The sequence below is a fragment of the Callospermophilus lateralis genome, chromosome 6 (assembly GCF_048772815.1).
Source record: "Callospermophilus lateralis isolate mCalLat2 chromosome 6, mCalLat2.hap1, whole genome shotgun sequence".
In the NCBI taxonomy this organism is placed as follows: Eukaryota; Metazoa; Chordata; class Mammalia; order Rodentia; family Sciuridae; genus Callospermophilus; species Callospermophilus lateralis.
The window spans coordinates 31,420,957-31,447,070 of record NC_135310.1 but is presented as its reverse complement, the minus strand read 5'-3'; the positions used below and the strand labels follow the sequence as shown (position 1 = coordinate 31,447,070).

The window sequence follows — 26,114 nt, the reverse complement described above, 5'->3', positions numbered from 1 at the left end:
AATAAAAAGATAACTAAAAAATCAATTGCTGCTCAAAACTGAACAACAGACTACTAAATAATATTTAACCAAATAAATTAAAATAAAAATATAAAAATTTTGTTTAGTTGAATGATAATAAAGATGCAGAATGTCAAAAAATTTTAGGGAAACAGCTTAAGGCAATACTTAGGTAGAAATTTGAAGTCTTACATGCCTATAAAAGATAGACTAAAATCTTTCTTATACAATTCATCTTATGAAGCTAGAAGTAAACAGCAAATCAAACCCAAAGAGAGTACAAATTATACAAATAGAAGAAAAAATAGTATACAAATGTACAATAAAAAAAATCAAAGCTACAGGCTGAAATTATACAAATAGAAGAAAAAATAGTATACAAATGTACAATAAAAAAAATATCAAAGCTACAGGCTGAGTCTTTGAAGACTCAGACCCAAAATCCTTGAATGGATCAAAAATTGAGGAAAAAACAAACGACAATATTATGAATGAAAAAAAAATGGTACAACCTTCTAGATGCTATATACATTCAAAACTTGAAAATTTGAATTAAGTGGACATATTCCTTAAAAAATATATCCTAACAAAGTTGCCAGAAGAAATAGAAAATGTGAAGACTCTGATATGTAGTAAAGAAACTAAATCTGATTAAAATTCTTCCTATACAGAAAATCTTTAGTCTAAAATATTTTATCAATAAATTCTTCTAAATATTTAGAAGATACTTTATCAGTAAATTCTTCTAAATATTAGATATTTTCTCCAAAAACTGAAAAAGATGAAGCATTTCCCAATTCTTCTAAGACAATCAAAACTTTTATATCTAAATTCAGGGCATTTTAAGAAAAGAAAAGTACAACCAATCTCACGACCACAGATATAAAAATACAAAGTAATGGCAAGCCAAATCAAAAAAGAGATTTGGAGGGGAAATAAAAGAAAATCTATCACAACCAAGTAGGTACCTTCAACCCTCCCAGGAACACAAAGATGGCTTAATATTTAAATAACAGTTAACCACACTTACACAAAAAAAGGTGAAATTTATATGATCATGTTGATAAGATGATCACATATGTACCTGAAAAAATTCAAAATCAATTCATGATAAAGAAAAATAAAAGCCTTTGCAAAGCAGAAGTAACTTCCTTAATCTGATAAAGGGTATTTACAGATAATTCAGAGCAAACATCATACTCAATGGTGAAAGAGTTTTCTGTCAAGGCTGGTAAAAAAAAAAAAAAAAAAGGATACTTGTTTTTGCCACTTCTGTTTAAGGTTATAATAGAAGTCCTAGTCAATGCATTGAGAAGAAGAAAAAAAAAAAGAATAAGATACAATAACTGAAAAAGCAACAATAAAACTACCATTACTAACATATTAATGATCATACATGTAAAAAATTCAAAATAATCTAAGAATAAACTGTTAGAAGTAATAAATAAATTTAGCAAGATTACTGGGTACTATGTTTAAAATTTAAGTACATATGAATAGAAACAAATGAAAAAGAAACATTTTTTAAAAAAATGCCTTTTACAGTATTATTAAGTAATATCAAATACTAGGATTTCCACAGAAAGACTGCCAAAATTTATAATATTATTAAGATAAATTTTATAAGATACAAATACATGGAAATGCATGCCAAATTCATAGATTTCAAGATAAATATTTCTAAAAATGCCAAGTCTACTCAGAGAGTTGGTATATTGTGAATCTTTTAGATTTATCCAGTTTAGATCAAAACTGAGCTTGGTTGGCAGGATTAAGGTGGATAGGAGGAGGGAAATTGAGACACCACTTGTAAAATTCGCATGGAAATGCAAAGAGTAAAGAATAGCACAGATAATACTGAAGAAGAAAAAAAACTATAGTACACTACTAAATATCATGACCTATTATAAAGTTATAGTAATTAAGGTATTTTTTATACAAACCGTCTATGTGACTGAGTAGAGACTATAAAAACAGATCCACATTTAACATGGTCTTGTTATTTATCATAAAATTGACACTGTACTATAAAGAGAAAAAGATAGTCTTCAGTAAATAATTACTAGGTCAATTATATACTCACGTGAAAAAAAAGTCTTGATCTAGTAGTTAAATTAAAAAACAAGTGTTTAAAATGTCTTGATCCAGTAATTACATTTAAAAACATTTGTATTAAATTAAATTTTAAAAACACTTGTTTTTAACTACTAGAATCAGAAAATATCAATGGTATCCTCAAATGACTAAAAACCATAAATTCTAAAATTGTCTATTTTCATCCCCAAAAAATCATAAACAAAATCAATTCCAGATGAACTATAATCCTAAGCATGAAAAGTCAAACAGTAAAACTTTTAGCAAAACATTTTCAGGACTTAGGGAAGATTTCTTTAACAAATCACAGACAGCTCTTAACCATCAAAGAAAAAAATTAGGGAAACTGGGTAATATAAAAATTTATTTTTCAAAAATTACCAATAAGAAATAATGAAGCCTAGAGTGGGAACATATTTGCAACTATTTGTGTATATTTATATCTGAGAAAAGACTCATATCTAGGTATATAAAATAGTGTCACAGATCAATCAGAAGACAACAATTATTTTGTTTTAAAATGCATAGAAGACTTGAACAAATTTATAAATGTGAAATCCAAGTAGTTAATAAACATGAAAAGAATCAACATTACTAGTTTTATTTGGGATCAGGCTAAGGTCAAGGTTAATTGGGATATATATTATTATATAGCCCTAAGAATGATTAAAAATTCAGAGGTCTAACCAGGTAGACACCAGGTACATGCTGGTGAAGATGTGGAGCAACTAGAACTCTCAAACACTGCTTGTGTCTATTGGTAAACCAAGCAAGGAAAATAGGAAGTAATGATTAGAGCAACAATATACATAAACTACTACATAAAAGCACAGCAACTCCAAGACTGTGCTCAACAAAAATGTATATATATGCTCACAACAGATGTGAACAGAATGTTCCTTTCAGCTTTACTTGTAAATGCCTAAAACCAAAACCAACTCAAATAACCATCAATAGGTTAGGTAAGTTAACTGTGGTATATTTACACAATGGAAATCTATACTGTACAAAATCAAGAACTGAGAATGTATAAGGTCAACTGTCTTTACTGCTGGTATAAATTTACAAAAATAACACTGAGTTAAGAAGTCAGGCACAAAAAGCACGTTTATAATTCTATTTGTATCGATCTGCAAAAATGATCTGTTAGCAAACAGGATAGTGGTTATCTCTGCAGAGAGTGAAAGGGGGCCTGAGGAGGGTATCTGAGGACTAATAATGATCGGTTTTTTGATTTAGACAACGAGTTTATAGGTAAGTTCAGTATGTGAAAATTCACTAAGAAGTACACTGTGATACATATACTTTTCTGTATGTATATTGTGCTTCAACAAGTGTTTTAATTTAACTACTAGAATCAGAAAACATCAATGGTATCCTCTAATGAATAAAAAACCATAAATTCTAAAATTGTCTATCTTTCTCCCAACGTTTTACCAATTACATGGGATTGGGGGAAAAATAGAATAATAGGTAGGAAAAGGGCAAGAATATACAAAGAAAAAGGAAAAAAATCAGAAAATGTAGAGACAGAAAGCAAGAGTGGGAAGGAAAATTTGCAAGAGGAGAGTTGAATTAGCTGAGAAACCAGGTGGACACTATGTTTAATACAGGGACACAACCTGAATATCTGAAATATTTTTTGACTGTTGACCATTTCTGTCTTTCACAACAGAATCTTAACCACTTAGGGACTCTAAACTCAATGGTTTAAAGAAGAAATTCTCTATGCCACAAAAGTAATGACAAAGTCTGTATTATTCTAGAGTAAATTAAGAACTCAAAATGACTCAAGTAACACAAACCCATCACAGCAACCTATAATTACAAATGGATGCTTTTAATCAAGATGAATCCAGAACAAGTACCAAATATTATACATGTGATTATTTTAAACTATATCTTTAGGCTTAATTTTAAGAACTAAAATTCTTAGAGTCAAAAGCAAACTATTTTTCATTTAATTAGTGTAACAAACCTGCTTTAGTCTTCTTTTTTGTCTTTTTTGGTTTGGATTTTGTGTTATCTGGCATGTTATCATCTGCATTTTGTTCCACTGAGCTTATTTCATCATCTTGATGAGAATCTGAAGTAATGTTTCCAATTGGCGAGTACTTCTTTTGTTCATCTTCAACTGTGTCATCAGAGATGTTCAATGTGCTGCAAATATAAACCAAATACAAGAAATTACAAATATATTAACATTATAATAATCATTATTCATTGTAGAAGAGAGTGAATGGTAAACAGAAGCAAGGATAATATTAAAATTGTTTGTCTTCTGCTGGAAGATGCATGTATTTTCTTATATAACAATCAGACATCAAACTAGGTATTATAGGGACTATTTTATGCTTGGTGAGGAATTATATACCCCAAGGGTCAACACATCGAGCTCTAAACCCCAAGGGAAAAAAATGAAATAATCTTTTATGAGCAATAGATCTGTCTTACATAGGACCACTGATGCCAAGTAAATAATTAGTGAACTTCTAAATCTCTTCGTGTAAAGGCAAAAAAGAAAAAAAAAAAGTATTATAAGTCTGTTCTGTTTTCAAGAGGTTTCAGGTAAATAACTTTTGGTTTCTAGGTAAAAACTAATTCCGTGTGTTTTCCAGTGTGACTATATTTTCAGAAGGCTATCATTAAAACAAAAATCTGCATCATATAAACCAATAAATGTTAAGAAAGAGCAGCCAAGAAGTATACTAAGTTTAAAGAGAAGCTGGCCTATGAAAGTTTGTTTACAACTATTTAAGGATAATAGCTACCCTTTGCATACTATCATGATATAAGACATGGTTTTAATTAAAATTTGTGAAATAGTTCTATTTTATAGTAAGAATGGCTTTCTAGCTCTATATCAAAAAAGCTCTGAAAAAAGGAAGATTCTAAAAATACTGTATTTACAGTATTTACAGTATTTTTAGCAGCCCTTATGATTCCTATGTCTTCATAATCATTTCTTTGTATAACCCCCTTCTCTTTAAGTGTGAGAAGTAGTGGAGTCACCCAATACTACAATGAGATCTTAAACAGACTGTGACATCTGTCTTGCTCTCACTCCCTTGGATCCCTTGCTCTGGGGAAACAAATGGCCACATTGTGAGTAGCAAACATGGAGAGGTTCACGTGGCAGGGCAATGATGTCTGGCTGAAAGCCAGTCAGGACCTGAAATCTGCCAACATACATATGACTGATCTTAGAAGCAGATCTTCTGAGGCCTTCTAATGGCTATGTCCACTGGCAGACTGTCCCCATCAAGACTAGCAGTAGCTTTAGGCCCAGCTAACATCCTGACTCCTGCCTGTGACAGACCCTGTGAGACTCAGGGGCACCCAGTTGTTAGCATCTGTAAACAAGTCAGGGTGGCGCCTGGCATTTTGCCAGAGGGAGTGGTTTGTGAAGTAACACCAGCGAGCCATTAAGTGTGGAGATTCCTTATTGGTTGACTGCTGTATCTATTTTATGTTAATTAAGATAAGCTGTGTGGAATGTATAAATACCTCTGTTGTCCTACAATAAACGGCTCCCACTCCTGCTGTATCAATCTACACAAGTTGCTCATCACCCCTGCCCCCGCTACTTTGCCCAGCCAGCCAGGCTGCGGCACCCAGTGAAGTTATTTCCAGGCTCCTGAAACCACATAAACTGAGAGACAATAAGAGTTTGTTGTTCTAAACTGCTATGTTCTAGGGTAATTTTTTAATGCAGCAACAGGTAACTGTTGTAGTATATATATAATATATATTATATATACTAACATATCCCTTTAGCAAACTGACTGTCCTTCTCTTTGTTACCACTGGTCCATTAACTTGTGATGATAAGAGGGGAATTACTTTTAGCCAAGGGCTTTAGAGGAAAATGCCCTGAAATGCCAAGGAATAGTCATCTACAGAATGTTCCCACCTTAAGTTGCTTCTAGATGACTGCAGAAAAAAATTATGGCAGTTAAAAGGCATTTTTTAAATCTTACTGTTTTCTCTAAAGAGAGAACCTATAAATATACTCACAGAAACCCAAATGATATACACAAGCATATATGTATACTCATTATATATATACATATATATGTATGTGTATGTATATTTATGGATATATATGTATATGTATGTATATGTGTGTGTGTGTGTGTATATATATATATATATATATACACACAAATTACTAAATACCAAATTGCCAACAGTGATTATCTTTGAATGATTGTTCTACAATGAGAAAATGTTATTTGTATAATAAGGAAAGCTATATTCATATGTCCAAATGGGCATTTATAACTCAAAAAGGGGGAAGTAATTAGGTTTCTATTATTTATAAGGAGAAGTATGTGGGTAAAGATAGAAACTTTGGAGTTAAGCTGTCAAGATCTGGCTCAGCCTCTGTGACTTAAACCTTTTAGTTTCCTCATCAGAAAAACAGAATGATATTACTTTTCTTCATTGGGATGTAATAAGGAATAAATGGTTAATTTTCATAAAGCTCCTAGCACAAAGTTGAGGTGCTGCATAAGGTCAGCTCCTGTTCTCCTAGTGGCAGTGTCTCCAAATGAAAGATCAAGAATTTTATTAAACTACAGATGTCATGCAAGAGCTGAAAATAAGAATATATTAAAAAAATATGTTTCTATGTAAAGTACCTTGTTTCAGCTTTAGACATGGCTGGAACTCTCTTTTTCTTCTTTTTCTTTTTTTCACTGCTCAATTTGTCATCATGCAATAAAGTATCTGAGGGAAAGTAAGTTAACTGTTCTTTCAGTTTCTTCCTTATTTTCTTCTTAATTTCCTTTGCCATTTCTTCAGCTACCTGGAGCTGGTAGGCTTGCATGAGCTCTTCTTCTCCTTCTAAATTATTTTCTTTTCCTTCCTTTGTCTTATCACTTTTTTGATGATCAACACCAGACAATGACTTTGTTCTCATTTTCTGATGTGCAAAATCTACCTTCTCAGAAGTTTCTGGTTCCATTTCTTGTGTGGTCTTTGTAATCTTTTTACTTGACTTTCCTTGCTTGTCTTCCTCTACACTGACATCATCATTTGAATCTTCAGCTGCTGAATGTGTATTCTTCAGTTTGTTTTTAGTGACTCGCATGCTCTTCTCTGGGTTATTAGTGTTAATACAACTTACATCATCACTTTTGGTTTCTTTAATATTCTGAAGACCGCTTTTAACAGTGCCAAGCTAGGGAATAAGACACAACAACAAAGCTTTAGCTAAGGACAGTTGAAGTTTATATAGATAAAAACAATGACTAATGTTCAACAATGTGGAATATTAGGAAGATTATCTTCTGCTGAGACAGAGTGATAATATTGTAGAGACTTTGATGAGCATTCGCCCAGTTTATGTTCCAGAATTAGACTAGTAATCTCTAAAAGTAACTGGAGATTAAATGAGTTAGTTAATTAACATGGGGAAAAGTCCTTAAGGACTTTTCAGAAATGAATTAATTGCTCAAATTTTAAATGCTATTTTCCTCACTGGAAAAATGATCCAAACTCTAATCTAATTAGGAGATGAGAAACTACTAAAAGAGTCACTGTGGGTAAAACATTTCTAGTTCCCCAAGAGAAAACACACATGGGTCATTTGTCTTGCTCCATAATTATACTCGAAAACCAAAGTCTTTAGCTCTAAGATTACCCTGTAATGAGTCCAACTGTATAACTAAAACACTGCTAAATGTTAAATATCAAGTTAAATCAAATGTCAAACTAAGCATACAGCTATACTTCTTTCTCCAATAAAATATTATTTGAAATGAGATATTATTTTAATAGGAAAAAAGAGGCTGAAAATCATAAACGAATGTTACTAATAGTAAAACAAGTATTTTGAGAAATTCTCCAAGGATTTAAGTAGGCAAGATTAGATCTATTAAGAAACCATCAGAGAAAAAAACACAATTGATAGGGAAAGACTTCCTCACATATAGGTGGTTCTGGAGAAGCAATTAAGAATCAGAATCAGCTATTCCTAAGAAGCAGCAAATATGCCTGAGGACAACCTATTATTGAGGAACTGGAATGGACAACTCTTGTGGTAGCTCACCCAGAGGATGAAGCAGTTGAGCATAAAAAGAAAGGGTAGCATGCTTCAGGTAAGCACACTCCACAAACAGCAAAAGCAGACTATGTTAAAAACAAAAAACAGGCAGAGGAAAGATTCTCAACATAAAGACAACTGGACAACTAAAAACTAACAGACACTAAAGGAAAGCAGTATAATTAAGGTGAGCCATGAAATCCAACGAAAGAGAAAAATGAATATCAAAGGAATATAAATAGTATAAACTAGTAAGAATTTAAAATAGGCATCATATTTAAGAAATACAAAAGAATGTTGGGTGAACCATAAATATTAGAAATAAAATTCTGAGTGACAGAAATAAAAACTTAATAGATGCAATGAAAATCAGAATGGACTAAAGCTAAAATCACAACTAAGAACTCTCTAAAAAATGTCTATGCTTACTACTGAATACTGAGGCCCAATTTTTAAAATTCTCCATGTTTAAAAGCAGTTAGAAAACATTGACTACATATGAAAAGGAGATAAAAATGCTGAAAGAACACCAAACATAAAGTAGCTCAATACATATTCAACATAGAAAGAAAGGGTAGCATGCTTCAGGTAGGTACACCCCACAAACAGCACAAGTAGACTATGTTAAAAACAAAACAAAAAAAAAAGGCAGAGGAAAGATTGCTCACTTAAGTATTTTCCTAATTCTGTCTATATTTAATGATAAATTATGAAGCCATAAGTTTTAAAAAAAATCTTCCATATCAGAGCTAATAAAAATTGCTTCCCTTAGAAGGATCCCAAGTTCAAAGCCAGCTTCAGCAACTTAGCAAAGCCCTAAGTAACTCAGTGAGATTCTGCCTCTAAATAAAATACAAAAAAGGGCTGGGAATGGGGTTCAATGGTTGAGTACCCTGGATTCACTCCCCAATACCAAAACAAAACAAAACAATTGCCTCTCTTTTAAGAAATGAATTTTCAAATATTCTGTTTTAGAAGTGATATATGCTTCAAACAATAACAATTTTTTAAAAACAACAAACAAAATAACCCCTCAAAATTAGAAACCCAAAGTTCATCCTTGATTGCCTTCCACAAAGAAAAAGATTGCTGATCTTTTCAGAAACTTCTCTTTGTTTTCTTTCTATGAATATAGTCATACTTCAATAACACTGAATTTCCATTATGTTAAAACGGGCCATATAGATTATCTTTCTACTTTTTCACTGAATACTAGAAATGTAGCACCAATATTGCTCAGATTGTGAGAAAACTCCTAACGGAAATAGTTGTAAAAAGACATAATCAAGAATTAGACACACAAGAAATATTTTGTGGTCTCAAAAATTTTTTTAAATGAAACTTTGGGAAAACTAATAAGATGAGGCTTGTTTTTTTTTTAATACTTTAATTCACTCTGATCCATCAGTCTTTGTACAAATAATATTAATTTTATATGACTTTGTATCTGTCATTGATCTTTTCCTTTGTTCAGTTCTTTTTTAAATAGTACAATAGATATAATTCCCAGCTTATCTCTGGTAACATCCTATACATTTCAAAGGATAATAATTATATTTTCATTATTTTTTAAACACTTTATTTTTTGTGGTTTTGATTTCCTTTTTCCCCCTTATAGTTTAATGGAATAAGTTATTTATAAATTATAAACTTGTGTTATTAATTTCTAGTTTTATTGTAGTACAGTAACAGATGTCTGCTTTGTGGAATTTAATAGCTTCATGGATCTGGTTGTGACTGAATTTGAAATGGCCCAAAGACATTTGCTCATGTTCCTAATTTATCTTTGTCCATTCTTCATCTTTAACTTCTGTGCATCACTTAATATTTTTTTTTCTTCAGTGTGTCTGCTTTTAAAATTATTCTGAAAAAATTATTTACCAAAAATTCACTACTTTTAAGTATATAAATGGACTTTGGCAAATGTATAGTTATATGGTCACAATAATCATGATGTAAGTTTTTCCATGTCTTTATGGAGTCAACTCCTGAAACCAGTGTGATGGTGCATGCCTGTAATCCCAGTGACTCTGGAGACTGAGGCAGGAGGATCATAAGTTCAAAGCCAGTCTCCAGAATTTAGCAAGACCCTGTCTCAAATTTAAAAAAAATTTAAAAAAATACATTTCCCTAACTCCTAATGACAATGAGAATTTTTACATGTTCTTATTTGCTATCCATACCTCTTCTCTAATTTTAATTGGATTGTTTTCATATCACTAAGTTATAACTGTTCTTAAAATCTATATCAGATGGTGCTTTGAAAATATTTTCTTTCAACCCAAAGCTGATCCTTTCATTTTCTTAGCAATGTTTTTAATTTTTGAAAACCCCAATTTATCTCATTTTCTTTTTATGTCTTATGCTTTTATATCCAGAGCAAGGATACCAAGGTTTTATTCTGTTTCTTCTATAAGTTATTTAGCTTTGGTTCTTATATGTAAGTCTTTGATCCATTTCTAGCTATTTTCCAAACAAGATATGGTCACAATTTATTTTATTGCATATAGATATATGATTATTTCAGGACCACTGTTGAAAAGTTTTTCTTTTCCCTTACTGAATTAACCTTGACAATTAAGAATTAAGTGACCAGAATGGGGTGTAGTTCATTGGTAGAGCACGTACTTAGTATGCACAAGGCCCTGGGTGCAATCCCCAGTACAAAAATGAAGGAAGAGAGGGAGGTAGGGAAGAAGGAAAGAAAAAGGAAGAACTGAGTCCATTTCTAAAGTCTATTCTGCTCCATTGATACATATGCCTATCTTTATGACAATATCAAGCTGTCTTGATTACTACAGCTCTACTCTGGGTTTCTATTCAAACTGTGTAACTTCTCCAATTTTGTTCTTTTTAAAATTGTTTCATTATTCTAAGTCTGTTGTTATGTTCCCAAATAAATCTCATATTTAGATTTCCAATTTAAAAACCTGCTGGCATTTTGATTAGTATTGAACTGAATCAAAAGATTTTCAGAGAATGGATATTTAACAACACTGCTTCTTCTAAACTATGAACAGGATACCTATTTAAGCAAATCTTTATTGTTAGCATTTTGGGGCCTTTCAGTATATACACTGAATATAAATGTAAATATACATAAAATTATTCATTATACTCCCTTATTATCCTTTTAAAATCTATAGCATATAATGACTTTCCTCTCAGATTCCTAATATTGGTAATTTGTGTCTTTCCTTTTTCCTGATAGATCTAATTAGAGGTTATGCAGAAAAAAAAAAACTCAGCAGACTTCAGTTGCTAAAATGTAGCAAATTTCAACATCTTGCACATTTTTGATGCATTTATCCTTGAGTGCTATGTATATTCCAGATCCTTTTCTTATATTTAAGATGATCATATGGTTTTCTGAATTAGCCTTATGAAATGAATTCCAGTGAATAGTTTTTCTAACACTGAACTGACAATATATTCCTAAAAGTCATTTTGTATTATCTTTTTTTGTAAGAATGAGCTCCTAATACTTCATTGATGATGTCTGAATCTGAGTTCCTTAGGAATATTGGTTGGTAATTTTCTTGTAATATGTTTCTAGTCGTGATATCAGGGTAATGAGTGTTTACAAGAAGGAGTGGAGACTTAGTTTAGTCTGTTAAGAGCTTGTATAAAATTGGTATTAATTCTTCCTCATATGCTTGGTGAAATTTACAATGAAGCCACCTAGAATTACTTTTATTTGTGAAGTTTTTATCTATTTCTTTTAGAGGGAGCTTTGGGAGTTTGTACACTGTATGTAATTTATGCATTTCATCTCAGCTGCTAAATATATGGTCAGAAAATCATTCATTATACTCCATATGGGTATAATCTATAGCATCTACAGTAACTTTCCTCTCAGATTCCTAATATTGGTAATTTGTGTTTTTTTTTTCTTTTTTCCTAATTAATCTGGTTATAGGTTATTCAGGGGGAAAAAAAAAAAACAACTCGAGACCAGTTGCTAAAATGCAGCAAATCCCAAATAAGATCCATTTTGGGGACCAGCTGTAGGTAGGATCCTAAAAACTGAGCTTTGAGTTTTTGGAATGTTATGTGTGATAAGACTGCTTTTATATGTCTAAAGCCTTGGGCAACACTGTACCAATTTGGTCAAATACTAATAATGCAATTTATGGTAAACATCTATTTTTGGTCTGGGAGACTGATATCAGAGTAACTAAGGTCATTCACACAGGCACTGCATGCTTATATGACACCTTGCACAGACACCTCACACACATACACAAAACCATGAACAAGAAGGCTTGGGTAAACACTCCTGGTTATCAACATTTTGCACATTTTCACAGTTACTGGCAGAAGTAAGAACTGTACAACACTACAGGGAGCACACTACTGGTTTCTCCTGCAGTGTGCCTCACGCACTTTTTCCCTTTGTTGATTTTAATCTGTTTCTTTCTGCTGTGATAAACTATATGAACATATCAAAGCTTTTGAGTCCTGTGGATCCCGCTAGTGAATTATCAAGCCTGAAGTAGGCCATCAGAATGCCCAATACATAAGACGATCAATTTTTTTTAAAAGGATCTGCACTTGGATATACTCATGCTGACTATAGTTTTTCTCATTTCACTGTTTACTTATTATTTCCATTTTCTATTTGGGGCTTAATTTGTTCTTCATACTGTTTAAGGCTTCAATAATAGATCTGAGACTGCTATTCCTCTAATACAGTTCCTTTTTAATTTCAGTATTATGAATTTCCATCTACTTTAGAAGCATTCCACAATTTTGATACGTTGTGATTTCATTTTTCTTTAGTTCAAAATATTTTCTTCAGGTTTCTTCTTTAATATAATGGCCATTTTAGGATCCTGTTTAACTTTCAAATATTGAACTATCAGACATTATCTCTTTGGTTAGTTATTTCTAGTTTAATTCTGTCATGGTCTAAAACATGTTCTGTATCATTTAAAGTTTTTATTTTGTATCTATAATTTTTTTGCTTATATTTAAAATAGTAATATCTAGGCTTATGGCACAGGTTGGTATTTGTCTCAGTGTGCTAGAAATTGATTACTGTTGTTTGTTGGATACAATGTTCCAAATTTGCCGACAGTGATTTGAAGTCATCTATTATAAATGATTTTTTGACTACTTACTCTATCAATTTCCAAGAGGGAATATTCAAATATATAATCATAATTGCTGATTTGTCTGTCAGTTCATTTCCATTAGTTTTTGTTTTGTGTATTTTAAAGTTCTTTTACTGGGTTTATACACTTTTAGGATTATTTTCTTCCTGAAAAAAAGCAATACTTTTATCGTTATAAAATATTCTTCAAGCTAGGCAATATTCCTGTTTATCCTTGGTAACTTTTTATGTCCTAAAGTATACTTTTTCTGATATCACTATAACCACTCCAACTTTGCTTCAACTACTATTAGTATGGTATTATCTTCTTGTCTGTCCTTTAAACTTTAACCCATCTGTGTCTTTATATATCTAGGGGGTTTCTTATAGTAAATATATACCAGGGTCCTATGTATTTGTCAATTTGAAATCTCTATCCTTGAATGGGTCTGTTTGCTCCTTTTATATTTAAAGTGATTTTTTTGATACAGCTGAATTTAAGTATTCCATACTGTTATTTGCTTCTATTTGTATTGCTGGGTTTTTTTTCTCTCTTTCTGCCATCTTTCTCATTATCTTTTTGTTATTCCATCATAACATTGCTGTTTTTTTTTAATCTATCCCCCTCCCCACTTTTTAAGTGATTGCTCCAGGTTTTATAATATAAATCTTTATCCAAACTTACCAAATAATGCCACTTCCCATGTATTTTAAGAACCTTAAAAGTATAATTCTACTTTACCTCCTCCCCTATTTCCTATGTTCTTACCTTTTGCTTCCACACATACATTCTATCCCTGTTTTCATTCTTGCCTTAAAAGTTATCTTTTAATTAAAGATTTTTTAAATGAGAAAAATTATTTCTTTAGTATACTAACTAGTTTCTGTGCTCCTTTGTGCAAATCTACTTGGCTATTATCTTTTTTAAAATTAACAATTTCTTGTACTTCAGGTCTACTGACAAAGAATTCTTTCAGTGTTTACTTACTTATTTCCCTTTCAATTTTGCAAGATATGTCTCTCAATATAGAATTCTACGTGGTGATAGTTTTTTCTTTCAGTGTTTTAAAGACATAGCTTCAGTCACTTTTAGCTGAAATAGTTTAAGTTTGCTGTCATTCTTTATTCTCCTGAACAAAATGTCTTCATTTTCTCTGGCTTTTCAACAATTTTAGTGTGATGATGGAATGATTTTGTTCATATTTCTTCTGCTTATGATTTGTTGAGCTTCTTGTATCTGTGGGTTTACTGTTTCCATAAAATGTGCAAAATTTTTTCTTTGAATGTTTTCTTAAATCCTACTTTCTCAGATTTACGGTACACACAATTAAAATGCTTAATACTGTTCTATAAGTCACAATGCTCTGTTCCCTCTCCACTTTAACATTTGAGACCCTTTTTAGTGATAGAATGTTATTTCTTCAAGTTTCCTGATTATTTCTATGCAGTCTCTAATATGCTAATTCCATTCAGTTTACTGGTAATTGCAAATGTTATATTTTTTAATCTCTAGAAGTTTTATTTGGTCTTTTTTTATATCTTTTTCTATCTCCTTCTACATTGTTTCTATTAATTGACTTATTTCTGACTCAAGGTCATATTATCTTTCCTTTTTATAAGGCTGGTGGATTTCGATGGAGATCAAACTATGCATTTGTATTGCTCGATGCTAGATTTTCTCGGGATTCCTTTAAATATTGTTGGTCTTTTTGCTCTTAGACATAAACTACTTTGATCAGGTGACACACACTTGTAACCCCAGTGACTCAGTAGGTGTTGAGGTGTTTGATACCAGTCTCACAAACTTAGCCAGAACCTGTCTCAAAATAAAAAAAAATAAATAAATAAAAGAGCTGGGAATGTACCTCAATGATTAAGTCCCCCTACATTCAATCCCAATAACAAAAAAAAAAAAATTATTTTGATAAGTATTTAGTTACCCCCTAAGAAGACTGGGGTTCTAAATTTATCTTTGATAGAGCTAAGATTATTACAGATTTATGTTAAAGTAAATACATGGATGATATGAGTAATACCTAGAGAACCTAGAAGATTTTCTACCCTTTAAAATTCAGTACAAAAAGCAAAAATATTTAGAAACTTTAGCTCATAGGACAAAGATGGTATCAGTACTATCAAGTAAGTTATAAGAATAAAATGAGGTAAAAGAAAATCAAGATAATATAGCATAAGCAATGAAAATGAGAAAAATATGGCTTAAATTTCCCCATTTGAAAGAAAGATTTAAATGCAATTCTAAAAATACAACTATAGAGTGTTTATTCGCTACTTAGCCATTTATTTGTTATTAATATTGAATAAAAAAACATGCAGACAGTAGTACAAAATAATAAAGTTTATTATGTTATCAATCCAATAAAGCCTAATTTATTAATATCCTGATACTCTGATCCCATGAGCCATCAGTTTAATCACCACTTGCCTTTATCATGTGCTTACCGTCCATCACATTGTCTGGCAAAACTCCAGGCACTGTTCAAACTTAGTCATTTTATAATGAGTTTGAAAAATCTGAACCACTTCAAACACTGGTGTATTTATAAAAATATAGTCTATAAATTCAACTGGGTTATCAGCACTGTTGGACAAGTCTTATATGTACAATAATCTGTTCATTTGCACTTCTCCTTACCTTCTCCACAGAGCCTACTTCAGACCCTCTTCACTCATCTCTAATGTCCAATGGTATCACTTCCTAACTCACTTCTACAGACATAAGCCATCACATGGGAAGCTGGAACTTTCTGCTACCAATACTGCAAACACCTTCTTTTTCTCTTTTCTTCCCAATAGAAAAATGTGAATTTTTTCTTCTTGTGGTCTATATCTCCATTATCTTCCAGAAATCAGTGTTTAAACACCTTAATTCAATCAATATTATCTTCATAATATTCCTCTTCACAATCTTCCTAGAAGAGTTGTTAATGCGTGCTATATTAACTTACCATTTTACCATCATTGTACCAAAAAGCCTTGTTCACTACACTACTACTAATAAGCTTTTAAATATTTATTTGGTCAGCAAAAAATATCATCTCAGTATCCCACTCTGAATCTCTTTAACTATTTCTATATTCTATTAGTTAATGTTATTTTCTCATACAATTTGTTTTATTTTCATGACTTTAGATTACCTAGCTATTTAGGATCTTAATATTTATGGCATCTAATTATACTACTTAACAACAAAAATGAAACTTAATCATAATGTTGTTCTGAGGAATAATCAGATAAATAACTATAAAACATTAAGAAGGTCCTTCTGATTCTAGTATTCAATACATGTTAGCAATTACTCTTAGCTACATGTAAAAGTATTAACTCTTAGGCCTGTAAAAATATTACATATTTTTCTCAACGAATTAGTTGACTTTGCTTTTTGACAAAAAGAGCATCTTACACATCCTATTCATTCATTCAATAAACATTTACTAAATCTTCTGAGAATAGTCTATTTGGGATGTTTTTATCCCTTTTAAGACCAGAATATCTTTCTTTACAGGAAGATTAAACCAGATAGTCATTTTTATTTTCTCATTTAAGTATTTATCTACTAATTTAGATTTTTACATTTAACTTTTAAGCTGTCTGAAATGAAATTTAGTCATATAAAATGAGGTTTTAATTGAACTTTTTATTCAAAAATTAAAGTATCCCTATCAATATTATTTCTTGAATTATATTTATAATAAAATGAAATATCTAGAAATGGTATAATCCCTTTTCTTGTTTTAAATTTTTAAGTTAAATCTTCCTTTTTCATTCTTCTGCATTAACTTTAGTCTAATTTTGCTAACTAAAAAAGTTCAGACGATTATGACAACAGTGTGAAACCTAAACCTTAAAGAAAACTAGTAAGTATAAAGTCTAAGTCTGTAATATGTGCTAACAATTATTTAAAAGTTTTTTTCATTATGAATCAATACTTTTGGAAAATTTATTTTTAAGACCTCTTGGAGGTTTCTGTAGTTTCTATGTGATATTTATCTAATAGTTCCTGTACCTTCTTCTCCAATATCTTCATATTGTTTCTCACTCTAATTATTTTAATTTACTACCCTGTTCCCTTTCAGTTGATTCACACAGGTTTCCTAATATTAGCATTCAGACTATCAACGACCATTTGTTCTCCTAAGAGAACATACTTTTGCCTACAGTATACAAGAGCAAAATAGGGAGGCAGTAGAGCAGAGTTGTCATGATCACAAGATACAGAATGAGAAGGACCAGGATTCCTACACCTTAGTTGTCTGAACCCAGTTACGTTCCTGAAACTCTGGTGCCTCGGTTCTCTAATCTTTACTAATTTTAAGATTCTTATGAGAATGAAGTGAGTTAATGAATGCATGGAAAGCATTTGGTATGGTGCCTGGTATGAAGTAGCTGCACAAAAATATCAGTTTTAAAAAAAGCAAAACTATCATTATTTGTTTTATACTCTAGCATATTTTGTAATTATGTAAATATTAAGGATATTAACTAGTTTTAATGAAAAGAGATCTTTTCTATGTGCCCTAATAGTAAAGGAAAAAAAATGAAGGTTAGATGTATATAGAAGTATATATCCTTCCTCCTCAAAGGAAACCATGAAAAACTACTAAAATCTTACACAGTATTTCATGTGTACATGTGGATCTGAAGGAACAAAATTTTCACAAACATAAATATAAAACATTTGTTTTTAAAAAAATTACTATTTTGTTTCCAATTAAAATGATTTCTTCTTGGTTATTTTTATATGCTCATATGGCTTTTATTCAATTTATTTGTACTAACTTCTTAATTATGCACCAATATCCATTTATTAAGATAGTCTTGAGATTTGGGGGGAAACTATTAGGTTGACTTGGATAATTCTTTTAACATGATCAATTTCAATTGTTCAAATTTTATTTAGAATTTTTTATTCTTTCAATAAAGGCGACAGCTCCAAGTTTCTAAATGTTCTTCATCTATATTTTTGCACTTTTATTTTAAACTTTATAGTCATTTTGTCTGGTATATGAATCTTGCAAGTGGAAAATGTGACTACTTCAAAAATTTATTATACAATCTACTTTTTAAAATAGAAATCTTAAGCCATTTACATTTATTGTCATGACTAAATATTTGCTCTTAAATTTCTTACTCCATTACTTTTCTTTGTCTTATAAAATCTAATTTCAGTGATTTTCCCTGATCTCTAATGACTCAAAAAGTATAATAATCCATTTTATATGCTATATATTATTTTAATTATTTCACATTATAGGATGAAATTGTAACTATACCCTAGGCAATAGTAATAGTTCTATGACTTTTCCTTCCTTTGTAAGCGAGGATGTTTTGCTCAATCTTTGGAAACCATTTAATTCTGTTATTTCACATTATCATATAGACAGTCAATTTTTTTTTTTTTTAACTTTATGATGGTACAAAAGAGATGTTCATTCAGTAGAAACTGTACTTCCAATTTTAAATTTGAATCTTTTCCAATCTGGTGATGTATGGTACAGTATGTTCCCAGTCAGCCTTACAATCATAAAGCATTAACAACTGACACTCTATAGTGGACTGCACTGCTAAGCTATTTGGTAGGTTAGATGTATTAAATGCATTTTCAACTTACTATGGGTTCACTGAGGCATAATACCATTGTAAGTCAAGGAGCAGCTGTATACATATATAGTAAAAATCTTTAGGTTTACTTTTGGCATATATATAATTAGACATTTCTATATATTTAACTGATTTCAAGGTTCATTCAATATTTGCAGATTATATGTTTTCTATGCTTTTATTCATGTCTGATAATCATATACATCTTCAAATATAACATCTTTAATAGTTTGACATTTTTTTTTCAGGAGCTCATTAAGCTCTCTGCTTATATGATTATTGCCCTTGCAAATGACTAACAATTTAGGTTACTAGACTTCTTGGGTCAGTTTTCCCCTCAATACTCTATAGATATTTCCCCATTGTCTTTTGGAGTCAGTGTTTTTAGAGAAGTCTGAAATATATTTGATGCTTTTTTTGTTTAGATATTTGTAAAATTTATTTTTCTCCTGAAATAAAAACAAAATAAAAACATTTCTAGATGCAGTTCTCATCTCATAAATACATAGAATGCAAAATGGACTCAGGTCTTTGAAGATCTTTTTATCTTAACCTCAGGCAGGTTTCTTCATCATTGCTGTTTTGGTTTCTATTCCTTGAGTACTGTCTGGGAACACTTATTTGTAAGTCAAATATATTCTCATTACTTATTTTACTTCAGTTTTGGCCATTTCTCCCATGGAGAGTGCCTCAAGTTTGTCTCCCATATTACTGATTAGCTTTTCTCATGGTACCAATTCTGTTAGTTTAGGCCTGAGATAGTTTTAAGGAAGCAGCTGAAGAAAGAACATGGACTTTAAAATTAGAGGGACTATAGTCCTAGATCTCACTTTTTTGTTTTCTGACTATACAACGTGAACAAACAATTTAAAATCTTTTAAAATTTCTCATGTGCAAAAACTCTGCATGATTAACATGACTATAAGAAATAATTGTTGTAAAATTCTTATCACCATGCCTGATATGTAATTAGAACATAAGGTAAACCTGCCATTATTGTAAATTCTTTTATTACAGGTTTTTTTCCTTGCTTAATTTTATTTCAGACTGCTTCCTTTTTCACCTCAGTCTGTTATGTTATGCACACAGAAATTCATGTTCTTGTTCCAAAGAGTTGCTATCACTTCAATGTTTATTAAAAGAGGTAACACTGAATTGTAGATAAGAGAGTACACTCTACAATCAGACTGTCAGTATTTGAATCCCTGTTTTCACAACTTACTACATAACTTTTGTCAAGACACTCCAAGTCTATGCTGTAGTTTCCTGGTCTATGGAGATAAATCCTTATCATTCTGTTGTTTGTAGCAAGTATGTGAACATTTAAAAAATGTATAGAAGAGAGCCTAAAAGACAGAAAGCACTGGTCTATCTAGTCAATGATTAAGTGGGTATTCCTCTTCTACTTCCTGGGATTAACAATTCCAGAAATATCTGGTTTTCCTCTAAGCCCTCCAGGAATATTCCCTTCTTTTGAGCTAGAAAATCTTCTTCTCCCCCACCTATTATCCTTATTTCTGAATGCAAAGTCTATTTAGGTTTGGTGTTTGCTAAGAGAGGCTGGGTAAATTATGATGTTACTTCATACCTGCATGTTTTCAATATCTTAAATGGACCTTATAACTTCTGCTCACTATCTTATTATCCACTTAATTAAGAATTCTTGGCCTAAACTGCATCTTGCTCATAGCTCACAAAGTCCAATTCTCTAACAATGAGAGAAAATATGAGGTTCTTCTTTAACCAAGTGAGTTCATAAAAACATTCTGCAGACAACTGTTTCCAGGGTTCTTTACGCTTTGTTGCAATGTAAAATCCCCACCTGAGGGGAGGGCATGTACCAATACGCAGCGTTCTATTCTGCAGATCACTGTTTCCTACTATGCTGCACACTATAGCTTACTATAAACGGTACTTGTCTGTGGCTGGATTCTGGCCAGCGTTACACTAATTTTGCCTCACTTGAGAGTATATACTGGTACACTGATGACTACCAAATAGAATACTAAATTACACAGGTTTCATACATATACATTGGGTAAAATCTGATACAAGCAAAATATAGGATATATCATTCATTTAAAAAGCTCCTTCCAGAGAAAGATTATGTATCACTTGGCAGGACATACAAGGACTTATTTTTGTGTATGTGTAAGAACACAAGAGATTATGTTCAAAGGAGAAAGTGCAAAAGAAATGGTGAGATAGGTGTAAAACATGAACAGTTTACTGTGGATGCTGTTATAGACTCTCATAATACCACAGGAATCAGGCTAGTTAGTTGCTGATTTGCTTTAGTATTGCTTTAAATTCTGTATCTTTCATAAGTGTGCTGTCCAAAATTCTTTATTTAAATGTGTGGCTGAAGCATAAAAAGATAATTATTGACTTAAGGCCATTGATTTGCTCTGTTTTCTTCTGAGAAGAATCAGTAAGATTAAATCTAAATATAGAGAAGTCACTGACTATCTGTAGATATTACTTCTAACATTCTTCATATTCTGGGTTTTAAAAACCTTTGTTTTCCTCAAAAATGTGTAATATGGCTAGTTTTGAGTTTCCTCATTGTTTCTGGTAACCCTTGCCAGTGTGCCTATGTTCTTCTTTTAGGACAGCACTCAAGACAGAATTCAATACTCTAAGAATGACTCTAAGAATGATGTTGATTCTAATGTAAACTTTATTTTACCATGTGTTATGGATCATGACGGACTGTTTTTAATTTCCAAAGTTCCTTAGAATTTTAATATGAAAGCCATTTATTCAGATACGTAAGTCACCATAACCAAATGATCAGTTACTCACTGGGATGTTTTCTCTAGATTTGGCAAGTTTTTTCTTCAGTTTTTTTCTTTCACGAATTAGATCATTGTGGGTCTTAAGTAATTCTTCAAAGCGAATTTTGGTTTTTGCTTTGGCTTCACTCTCAACTACAAAAGATAAAGACTCATGTCATTTTGTAAATAACTCTACTGTAACACAAACCTTTACTACTATGATATTAAGAAATAGTCTGTGAATACCTGCATGAGTTCTCTACATTATAACAAGTGAATGATTCCTACTTCTTATAATAATTTTATCTTTTAGCTGTGGTGACTTCTCACCCATATACCTCTTACCTCTTTAGTCACTTCCTCTAAAAGTCTCCTTTGCATAGTAGCCTCTATCACTTTTAATTGTATGACCTTAGACATCTATAAACTTCATTTTCTAATATTATCTGTAAAATCAAAATTCTATCAAAGATCACTTGGCATGAAAAATGACTAACATTTGTCTAGCCTACAGTCACCATTTGACAAATATTAAAAGTTATTTTTTCCTTTAAAACACAATTCATATCATGTTATTTCCCTGCAGATTTAATTTAGGGTAAAATAAAACAAGTCCTTCATATGCCCTAAACGGTTCTACACTTCCTGACCTGTCCATTTCTACAGCTTCAAATCAAGACAAACCTCCCCTTAAATACCTACATCCTGTCCATAATGTCAACCTTCTATCTCCTCCATCCAAATAAGCTCCTTCTCATTCAAATGGAGCTGCTTCTACATTGTGTTAAGCTATTTAAATGTTGCTTCTAAAATGGATCACTTTCTGACAACCTCATCTAAATTTTTCTGTTTCTTGTGTAGAAAGCCATTCTTTTTCTTTGTAGCACTTAACCCAACTAGAATATATATGTATATATAATATACATATGTCTACGTACACCTACATAAATAATTCTCTCACTCTCCCACCATACTATGTAGTGTATATTTACATCCCTAGCTACTAGCTTTAGTGGTCAATAAATATGCTTTAAGTGAAAAAATGACAACTGAATGAATGCCCCATAACAGGTATGGGCAAACTGTGGCCTACAGACTAGTCATCTGCTTTTGTAAATAATGTTTTATTAAAACCAGATATGCTCATTGTTATGAATTCTTATGGTACTTTTATGATTTAAAAGAGCTGATCAGTTCCATACAGAGACCAAACCTAAAATACTCATTACCCTCTCTAAAAGCAATATTTGGTTGATGAGACTTACTTTATTCATTAATCTGTTAGAGTCCCTTAAAATGAGCCAAATTTAAAAACAAGTGTGTAAAATATGAATTTTGTACAAAAATTTCATAAAAGTCTTACCAGTGGGCATAGCTCAGCTTTATGGCAAGCATTGAGAAATAATGTAACGCACTGACTCAATCAGGATCCTATTAAAACAAAGAGGATTTTTTATAACATGGATGTTCCAAATGAAAATTAAAACATTCTTCACTTAAGTTATGCCATGGTATTGCCACTACTTCACCAGTAAAGCTATAGTCTCTTATCCCAATTTTTATGGAAATTAATTGAGTACATTTGAATTAATTTAGGGTCCTGCAATAAGGTTAAGTAAACTGGATCATAGATGAATAAAATATTTTTTTATTTGAAACCAAAAAAATTAGAAACGCAGTAAACATCTAATTTGGTATGTCAGCAGACTTTTTAAAGTGTTCTAAAAAATTAATGACTATTTTAACATGATTTTAAGAAACCAAGCCCCAGCTCAGGTTTGATTTCCCAAAACATTATCATATTAATAAAATATGCTTGTGGGTAGCATATTCATAGGTAATTTAAATATTTCTGTATCTGCCACTGAAAATTTTGCTATAATCGCGACGTCTAGCACAAACATCTGTGCCATCATTTTCAAATAAATATCTCAGGGTATATTACATTGGAGCTACTCAAACACATGGATATACTCTGCACATATATTCTTGAATTGTCAATTTATTTAAAGATGAGGATGAGTCTAAAATGAATATATTAATTTCCACATAAGAATACAATATACATATATTTTGAACTACTGGGCATTATTAGTTAATGCTCCAGTTCCCTAGAGATCTATATTTCCTAACAGAAAAGTCTAAGAAATGCTAAAATTCCTTGATCTTCATTAATCAATTGGTTTACTTCCGTCCTGAATTTTAACGCTGGTAAATGTTCTGTGACCACCATCAAACTGCTAGCTTTTGGACAGCAAAACCTGTGCTCTCTTTATCTATGTATCACCATTAAAAAAAAAAAAAAAAAAAAGCAGAAACAATGGTTTTATAGTCCAAAAGACTCAACTTGAGCTCATGTTCTGTCACTTACTGATGTGTGTGGTCTGAGGCAAGCTACTGAATTTCCCTAAGCCTTGGTTTTTCCTTCCCTGGGCAATTAAAATGGCACCTACTTTTATTGTAAAGAGAAAAGGAAACATCAAAAAGGAAAACAATCACACAATGCAGGTAGTGCTCCATAAAATTTCTTTATGTTCATTTAATAATTATTTAATAAATAAAATACATGATTAAATTATTTTAATCATACAATATACATGTATTTTAAGAATAAAATTGCATACAATATGCATGCATTTTTAAGAATAAATAAATTATGTATTTACATTATCTCTAAATGTAATGTATTTACATTATCTGCAAAAATTATGGCCAGATTTCATAAAACATCCCTGCATCTCATATATGCCTTTATTTTAAAACTTCTCCATCCCAAGTCTTTTACAGGAGCTTCAAAGGCACACAACGCAGAAAAATTAATTAGATTGCGTTTCATCTCATTTTTTTTTTCCACTGACCACCTGATTATCACCCAGCATGGGACTAAAGACCAAGGAGAGAAAAAGCTGAGAGGCTTGGATAATCCAGTCCTTCCGAATTTTACAGTAAAGGAAAAAAGAAACAAAAACACAGGGTGCATAATTCAAAAAATAAATCAACGACAGTCTTCGTGAATACCTGAGATTCTAAATATGGTTTTAAAACACTTCTGGTATCTTAATATCTTTCAAAAATTCTTTTAAAGAATTTCCTGAATCCCCATAACAAGCAATCTTCTTTCAGAAAGCCCAAACAATAACAGCAATCCTTAATGCAACAGGTCAAAAATCTGTTAGCATCCCTTTCGGGGGAGCGGGGCGGCTGTATTTTCACAGTACTGCTGAAATGCAGTGTAATCATTCAGTGGGGATTCTTACCATATAATCCACCCCCCATTTTTAGGCACACCTAAATGACCCTATTAACATAATTTGACTCTTTTCTTATAAATGTAACACATGGATCACCTTTTCTCAGATGTAATAAAGAAGGCGTTTCAGTACCAGCTTGACCCTCTAAAAAGAAACGAACAGACTTAGAACGTATCTGCTCCAAAGCGTTCAAGCCAGGACCGGGAGTATGGAAGACAATGACTGCAATCCCCCGCTCCACAGACTAGAAGACCTGAAACGTACGGGGGATCTAAGATCGCATCCCGTGCCCGCTCGGCGCTGGCCCGCGGTGGCGCACTGCGGACCAGCGCTCTCGGCCTCGCGCAGCCCCCACGCCGCCCCCCCTCCAGGAACCCGGGGCAAGCCGAGCGCCCGCTCCCGGCTCCCGCCACCAGCGCACCCGCTGGGTACTCACGGAGAGGAGAGCGCTCAGCGATCGGTTCCCAAAGAACCGACAGCTGGAGCGGTGAGAAGCAGACCCAGTGCCAAGCTGGGCGGGCCGGAGGGCGGCAGCAGCACAGCCAGACCGGCCGCCAACGTCCCAAGCACTGAGAGCCGACTGGGTGCCGCAGTGCGGGCCGCGCGCCGCTCGCTGACGTCAGGCCTGCCTACGCCGCCGTTCCCATGACGACCGGAGCTGCCCACGCGCCTGGCCTGGACCGTGGCCGCGCCTGGGCGCCCTTTCTGCGCCCCTCCCCCACGCAGGCCCCGGAAGTGCTGCATCGCTGCGCGGACCCGCGGGCCCTCCGCCTGTGGGCGGGCACGCGCTGCGGGGTCGTGCGCGCGCCTGCCGCCCCCGCGGCTCTGGAAGGGGTAAGAATCTGCTCCCCTTGGAGCGGTGAGGAAACCCCAGGATGCGCGGGTGTAGCCTCTGTGCGCCTCAGAACCGTAACAAGCCGGGGATAAACAAAGGAGGGAAAGCCAGACGGGCAGGCTATCGTGGAACCCTCCCTGAATAAGAAACATGAATGAATGAGACCGTGAAGCAAAGAAAAAGACTTGTCATCCCCCGCGCTATCGCGCCCACAAAATGAAACAAGCTTTTTAGCGTGGAAAATGAAGAAAAAATCTTAGCCGAAGAAAACCATCCATGATTCTCCAGGCGCTGAGGCATCTCACTATGTGTTGAAAACAAAAATGAAAACGTCATCTTTTCTTCATAAAACGCCCCCTCCCCCGTGCTAATTTCTGCTACAGGCGCCATCTTT

At 32.7% G+C, this 26,114-nt stretch overlaps 1 protein-coding gene across 1 annotated transcript in view; it reads right to left on the bottom strand.

The window, feature by feature from the left end:
* The window catches only part of Ahi1 (Abelson helper integration site 1), a 180,201-nt gene extending 154,793 nt beyond the window's left edge, over positions 1–25,408 (bottom strand). Inside the window, exons 1-5 of the mRNA XM_076859434.1 lie at positions 25,322–25,408; positions 22,998–23,065; positions 21,663–21,787; positions 6,738–7,279; positions 4,073–4,254 (exon numbers count right to left, since the gene is read on the bottom strand). Coding sequence (XP_076715549.1) covers positions 4,073–4,254; positions 6,738–7,279; positions 21,663–21,787; positions 22,998–23,007 — 859 coding nt within the window. The 5' untranslated portion in view covers positions 23,008–23,065; positions 25,322–25,408. The remainder of the gene's footprint in view (positions 1–4,072; positions 4,255–6,737; positions 7,280–21,662; positions 21,788–22,997; positions 23,066–25,321) is intronic.
* Between the last annotated feature and the right edge of the window lie 706 nt (positions 25,409–26,114).